General features: G+C 39.7%; 1 protein-coding gene and 1 pseudogene across 1 annotated transcript; both read right to left on the reverse strand.

Annotated features, from left to right (window-relative positions):
- Window positions 1-1,346: 1,346 nt before the first annotated feature.
- On the reverse strand, window positions 1,347-2,901 carry LOC120357843 (annotated as a pseudogene).
- A 7-nt stretch (window positions 2,902-2,908) lies between these two features.
- LOC120357687 (golgin subfamily A member 6-like protein 22) lies at window positions 2,909-6,556 on the reverse strand. The gene is made up of 4 exons (XM_039448889.1): window positions 5,921-6,556; window positions 4,984-5,731; window positions 3,174-3,844; window positions 2,909-2,914 (listed from the first exon to the last, which is right to left on the reverse strand). Exons 1-4 carry the CDS (start codon window positions 6,554-6,556, stop codon window positions 2,909-2,911), a joined length of 2,061 nt encoding a protein of 686 aa, XP_039304823.1.
- Between the last annotated feature and the right edge of the window lie 1,130 nt (window positions 6,557-7,686).

Genomic DNA, 7,686 nt, shown 5'->3' on the forward strand with positions numbered 1-7,686 from the left:
AAAGTAAAAATAACCTGTACGAATTGATACATCAGAAAGAACTAGCGTGTAAGAGTAAGATTGTTAGTACTCTTGAATGGCATAGGAGGTTAGGACATTTGAATCGCCATAGTATGAAAGTCTTACAAGATCAACACGCGCGTAGATTAGATTTTAAAAATCCGGGAGAGGAACCATGCGAAGTTGCGTTAAAGGGAAACAAACGCGACGACCTTTTATTAAAAGCGACATTAGAGAAAAGAAAGCGTCAAAACTCTTAGAGTTAGTCCATACTAATATTTGCGGACCAATGGAAATAAACTCAATCGGAGGAGCTAAATATTTTATCTTATTTATAGATGATTATTCTAGACATTTAAGCGTTTATTTAAAAAAAAAATAAATCGGAAGCACTAGAAACATTTAAGAAATATAAGATTTATGTTGAGAAAAAGACAGGCAAAAATATTTTAGCTCTTCGTTTAGACAATGGACGAGAATTTGTTAATGAAGCATTTAAAGAATATCTTGAAAAAGAAGGTATCCAACATCAATTCACCGTTCCATACACACCGCAACAAAATGGATTAGCTGAAAGATATAATAGATCAGTGGTCGAAAAAGGAGCTGCCTACTTATTGATTCAAAACTACCGAAGGAATTTTGGGCTTAAGTATCGTCAACAGCAGTATATTTATTGAACCGCTCGCCATCAAAAGGTTTAAAAAATCGAACACCATACGAGATGTGGACAGGGAGAAAACCCGATTTATCCCATTTGAAGACATTTGGATGCAAGGCATTGGCTTATATTCCAAAAGAAATGAGACTAAAATTGGACGAGAAAGGGAAATCCTGCATTTTTCTGGGATATCTAGAGCACACTCCCCATACAGCACACAAAATTCCAGCAACATTGCAGCAACGTTGCAATGTTGCAGATTGCAATGCAATATTACGGAGACATTGTAGAAACATAAATTAACAATATGCCTGCAACATCGCATGGCATATGCCAGTAATATTTTATTTTTATTATTATTTTATTTAATCCGTTTGCCTTGCGGCTTAGGATGGCTTCCGGTTATATTCTTTTGGTATACATTTACATATAGTTTTAAAACTTAACACTTAAACCTTGTTTTAACACTTCTTTCTAACAGTTATCAGTCTTCATATTATACTTAATTCCTACTTAAACTTAATAATACAGTTAAAATCAAAATCTTAATCATAAACAAAATCAAAATTCTTTTCAAGTTAGATTAAATCAGAAAACAAAATTAAGAACAAAATTAAAATTTAAAATTTAAGTAAAATAAAATTACAAAAACAAACATAATTATCTCAAAATTAGACTTAAAGGTTGTATACATATGCATCTGCTAGACTTTAGTCCATGGTTAATTGATCATAACTTTACAGGTGAATCTACCTTGCCGTTGTCAATACAATGTCTTTGGTGTAATTTAACTTTCTTTTGCTTCTTTCTTCTTGCTGTTTTCTCTCTCTTCTTTCTCATTTGTGGTCGTCTCCATTCTCACTTTTTCTATCCTTTTCATCGTTTGTAGCCCCTTTCCTTCTTCTCCTATGATTTCTTCTAACGTCATTTCACTCTTTGTTGCTTCACATTCTTTGATCATATGGTACAGACTCTCTTCTTCTCTTTTGCAAATTCTACATCTTCTTTCTGCTTCCTCTCTCCAATACTGGCTGCCTCTCGTCTCATTTCTGCATCTGTATCTTGCTATCAGACACCTGTCTTTCTTCTTCATCCTTCCCTCCAGGTATTTCGGTCTTTCTTCTGGTATAATCGCTTTGTAGTCAGTGTTATATCTAGATTCATTTATCTTTTGTTGTCTTCTTCTGCTCTCTCTAGTTTTTAATTCTTTCAGGATGTTCTCTGTTATTTCCTCGTTTCCTGTCTCTCTTTCTCTTCTTAATTGTTCTTTGTTTATTCCTGCCTCCTCTAACATCTTTTTCCTCTTTCTTTCCCATTTCCCTTCTTCTGCTTCTGGCCGTCTCTTTTCCAGATCTCTTATGCATTCCTTCACTATTTTCTTCCCTGATTGTCTCGCTTTTTCTTCATATCTGAGTGCTCTTTTGATCGCCTGTATTCTGATCTCTTCCATTTTTGTCTCCTCCAGCAGTATATAGTTCGGTGTTTCTCTGTCCAGATTTAATATCTATTTTGTATATTTCCTTTTTATTCCGTCTAATGTTTTTTCGTCTCTCCAGCCCCATACTTCTGCCCCGTATAGGGCCACGCTTCCTACTAGTGCTTCAAACATTTTTATTCTTCTTCTGAAGTCTTCTTTGAATATTCTTTCTCCTATGCTCCATGTCCTTTTCATTGCTATTGTTTCTCTTCGTAGTCTTTCCCTTGTATGTTTCTCCGCGCCTCCGTTTTTTTGTAGCGTGTAGCCAAGATATCTTATCTCCTTGACTTCCTCTATGTTTTCTTCTTTCCATTTCCATTCTCTCTTCTTTCTTCTTCCTCTTCCGTTTTCGAAAACCAATACTTTCGATTTGTCTGCGCTTAGGCTCAGCTCCTTCTTCTCTAAGTATTTTCTGAATCTCTTCATCATCTCTTTCAGTTCCGCTTCTCTCTCTGCCAATAAAACGATGTCGTCTGCGTATGTTATTGTCCGGATTTTTTCTTTGCCTACTACGACTCCTCCAACCTGCCCTTTATCCATTTCTTCTTCTAGATCTTTTATGTATATGTTAAATAAGGCTGGACTTAGTGGACATCCTTGTCTGAGTCCTATTTCTGTCCAAAATTCTTGCGATTTTTCCTCTCCTATTTTTATTACGTTACTTGTCTCTTTATATATTTCTGTGATCCTCTGTCTCAAGTTTGTTTCTATTTCCATCTTCTCCATCATCTCTATCAGCAGTTTTCTGTTCACCTTGTCGAAGGCTGCTTTTAAATCTGCAAAAAATGTGAATATTTTTCCTCTTTTCTTGCTTAGTTCTCTGTTCACTATGTAGTTCACAGTATAGACTGCGTCCATGGTTCCTCTTCCCTTCCTGAAGCCAAACTGTGTCTCTCTTAGCTTGTTTTCTATTTCCTTTTCTAGTTTCTTGTTCAGAATACTTGCATATATTTTGTACGCTGAATCCATTAGCGTTATCCCTCTGTAATTTTTTATTTCGTTTCTGTCTCCTCTTTTGTGTATTGGGCTAATTACGCCTTTGTTCCAATCTTCTGGTAGTCCTTTTTCTTTCCATATTTTATTTATCAATTTCCAGAATTCTTCTCCTATTTCATGTGACATATGTATCCACGCCTCGTTTTCTATTCCATCTTCTTCTGGCGCTTTTGCTTTTTTTAACTTTCTCAATATTTCTTTTAGTTCTTCTTTCGTTATGTCTTCTGGTTCTTTCCTCGTTATGTCTGTTTCCTTTTCTTGTTCACCTTTTTCTAGTTCTATTTTACTCTGTGTTCCCCCGAGTAATCCAATGAAGTACTCTCTCCATTCGTCCATCCTTATATCGTCGCTTATCCTCTCCTTTCTCTGCTTTCCGTATTTATTAATGTATTTCCACGCCTCTTTTTCACTTTTTATCTTTCGTATTTCCTCTTCTTCTGCTTGTTCGTGTCTCTTCTTCTGCTCTTTGCACCATTCTTTGTATTCCTTCCTCCTTGCTATATAATCTTCTCTGTCGATTCTTCCCTTCTTTAGGTTTCTCAGCATTTTTCTTAATTCTCTTTTCTTTTCTTTCCATTCTCTATTGTACCACTTTCTTTCTCCTATTTTCCAGAGCTTAATCTTCTTTCTTTGTTTCGTTATGGATTGCTTTACCTTATCTCTTATTTCCCTCCATATGTCTTCCGTCTCGTTCCGTGTGCTGGCCCAGTCTTTGCAATTTTCTCTGTAGTTTTCTATTCCTTGTAACGATGCACCTCCGCATCGTTCCCCCTGGGGCCACGAACCGTTCCCCTGTCCGGCCGAACACCCGCCGGATAGACGAATAGGCGCTACGCGCCGATAATCGCCTCACACACGCGCGCGCGAACGGTCCGACAAGCGCGCCGTTAAACGCCCGAAGTCCGCGCGCACGCGCACGGATTCGCATGCTCCTGGCGTTGGAGCGACAGAGAGGCGTACGCTCAAGCGAGAGCGCGATACCGGACCGATCTCGGAGCAGCGGGGATGCTGTATTTTGAGAAGAACCGAGCTCCACTCGAACATCCCCGACTCTCCGAGATCGGGGTATAAAAGGCGGACGATCTCACAGAGAGATCGACTCTTCTCCGGTCCAGCCTCCGAGCCAGACCCAGGAAATCCGCGTGGTAGAGTGAGCTCTGTCACCGCTGAGAGATCTCGGCGATTTCCGATCCCGCTTTCCCGGCACCTAGGGAATCCGAATGGTAGAGCGAGCTCTGCCACCGTTGAGAGATCTCAACGATTCCCTCAAACCCATCTCCGTCCGAGAGTCCGCGGTAACGACTGCCACCCAGGGGGTAGAGAGATCTCTGCCTCCATCGAGAGATCTCGAGGCAGCCGGCACCGACTCACGTCGGGGATTCCCTACTAAGGGAATCCTGCCGCGCACCTGTCGCGAATTCGCGGAACACCGGCGCGGCTTCTAACGTAGGGCGTCCCGACCCGCGCGCGTCGCGGATCGACAAGGCCGACGACGACGTAAACACCGTGGAATCCTCGCGACGACACCGAACCAAGCGTGAGCGAGACCGCGCTATCGTGCGCTCTCTCATACCGGCCGCGGGCCGAGTGCGAGCGACCGAGAGAATGTAAATAGATCCCCGTTCTGTAAATACCGCGTCTTATTATTGTGAAATCGCGTCACCGTACCGTCGCGGATACACCTCGTGTATCCCCGAACTACGTGCGCATATTATCAGCATTATATCTCAAATAAAGTAGTTTCTTATTAAACGCACGTCCGATCTCGGAATTAATTAACCCGGCAACCTTCCTTCGAGCCCTGGCTTCCCTGAGCTCGTCCGCGCTCGGACAAAACACAGGTTGTTACATCCTTCTTCTGACCAGACACTTTTCTCTATTTCTTTTGTCTTGTTTCCGCCTTTTTTCTTTTTTGTTTGTGCTCCTATTACCTCCGCTTCTAATGGAATGTGATCTGACTCTGTTCTGTCTCCTTCTTTCATCGATTTTACTTCTCCTGCCGCTCTATCATTTCCTATTATATAGTCTATGACCGACATACCTGACCCTCCTATGTATGTCCATCCTCCTTCCTCGTCGAAGCTTCCATTCAAGATTGTCCAGCCTCTTTCTTCTATTTTGTTTAATAATATCCTTCCTTCTCTATTACTTACTTTGTCTATGGACCGTCTGATTTCACTTCTCTCTTCTCCTTCTTCTTCTATTGGGCCTCCTTTATTGCCTGTTCTTGCGTTGAAATCTCCTTCTATCAGTAAGTAGTTTTCTTCTTCTTCTGGTATCTGCTCCGTTAGGGTTTCTACCGTTTCTTCTATCTTTTGGCTATAAAGCGTAACGATCCTCCAACTGTTTCCGTTATATTTCAATTTAGCCTCTGCCATTTCTCCGTTTATCTCTTTGATTTCCACTTGTTCTAGACTTTTTCTTACTGCCTTCACGATCCCGCCTTTTGCCCTTCCTTTCGTATGTTCCTTTTTTGCCGGTATGCATTTCCAGATGTATTCCTTTGAGACCTTGTTCTCTATCTTCTTCCATCCTTCCTCATTTATCCACGTTTCTGTAAGACCTAGTATATCAAATTCTTCTAAATATTCCCACGCCTCTTCACATTTGTTAGCTAGTCCCGCCACATTCCAAAAGCAGATTTTTAACCCCCCTCCCTTCCTTTTTCCATCCCCGCCGCTTGTATCTCATTCTTCTCCTCCTCTTCTTTTCTCTTCCTTTAGTTTCTTCTCTCTTGTGTTCCATCGATACCATTTGTCTTCTATCATAATCTTTCCGTATCCTACCTTGACCTTGTTTCCTTTTTCTCTTTCTTCCTTCGCTTTCTCCCTCAGTTTGTTCTGCGTTTCCCTTTCCATCCTCGTTAGATCGTCGTCTATAAATCTTGCTCTTAGTTCTTCCTTTTTGACCACTATCTCTCTCTTTTGCTCCCAGGTTCCTACTTCTGCCACTACCGTACATTTGTCTCCTCTGGACTGCACTTTGTATGCCTTGATTATGTCCACCTCTATTTTCAGGTTCTCTTTTATGAACTCCTTTGTCTCTTGTTCAATTTTATCTTCCTCCCATTTGTTTACTCCTCTCATTATTATGTTGTTTTTCCGTTTTTCTCTATCTTTTTTCTCTTTTTCCCATTCTAGGTTCTCTATTCTCCTCTCCAGATTCTTCTTCTCTTCCTTCCATTCTTCTTTTTCTTTCCTTCTTTCCTCTTCTCTTGTCTGCTTTTCTTCTTCCCATTCTTTCCTTATCTGATCGAGTTGTTCCATCATCCTTTCCATCTTTTTGCTAATATTTTGCTCAATCTCTTTTCCTATCTTTTTCAGTGCAGTTATTATTGTCTCTTCTCCTCCTGCTACGTACTTCTCTATGCTGTTGCATTCCCCTTTCGCTTTACCTCCTGCCGGTCTTCCCGGTGGCGCCATCTGTTTCTTCTCTCTGTGACCTCTTCGTTCTTGCTTATCTCGCCTCGCTCTCTTCTCTTCTCACAGTTTCCTAACCTAAACTTTCGTTCAGATTTTGGATCCCTCTGTGTGTTTTAATCCCTTCTGTCTTTTTGTTTCCTTCACTTCCTTGGCTTTTCTCCTTCACTATCTTCCTTCTCCTCCCGCTTTTTCCTTTTCCTCACTCTGCAATTGCACTAATCTGCTATTTTATTTTCGCCCGTTGGACACTCGTTTACCTTCTAACTCTATCCAACCGGAAGTCCGCATATGCCAGTAATATTTCGGAAACATTGCAATATCATAATTTTTTAATAAAATAGTGGCAATAAAGAGCCAAAGCAAAATATTTGCGTATAATAATATATTAATTTAACTTATCCATAATTATTCATCCGCATTTAGCTAACTAAAGTCGGACGACGTTATTAAATTTTCCGCTGAATCTCTACATTCCCTAACAGTACAACCGTCCATATATCGACTGTAAGTTGACCCATCCAAGACAGGCTTTCAAAGTTGACTGCAAATCGACTTTGCATAGACGTCTGCAGACATCCTTCAAATGTTGATTTTAAGACGTCTAGAAAATGCATGCAATCCTGTGGTGCTGTGTGCATCATAGTATTGTTAAGAAACAAAATATTTATGTCAATAGACGAAATACGATCCATATATGAAGAAACCTCGATCTACAGCCTAATAAACAAACAATATTTTTTAATTGTTTTTTTAATAAAAATTTTTTCATATTTAATTTAATTATTGTATTACATTGATATATATTTTCTAATTACATTCTTATTTAAACAAATAACAGAAAAGTTATTCTAAATGCTATTCTGCATTTGCAAAATTAGTAAAAAAAATTATAATTTTATATTTGTTTATATAAATATTGTGCTTTAATTATACATATTTTATTTTGTCGATAACGTATATTGACCTGATCTACCAGTTATATAAGCATATCAACATAGCATAAAGTATTCAGAGGTCATCATGAGGGATCAGTTCGCAGCGATCACGGAGGTCAAGCAACGTTCACCGGAGTCGCGACTTAGATGGGTGACCGCTTGGAAATTTCCAAAAAAATATTCCCGAGATTTTTT

Source organism: Solenopsis invicta, chromosome 5, assembly GCF_016802725.1.
Source record: "Solenopsis invicta isolate M01_SB chromosome 5, UNIL_Sinv_3.0, whole genome shotgun sequence".
NCBI lineage: Eukaryota > Metazoa > Arthropoda > Insecta > Hymenoptera > Formicidae > Solenopsis > Solenopsis invicta.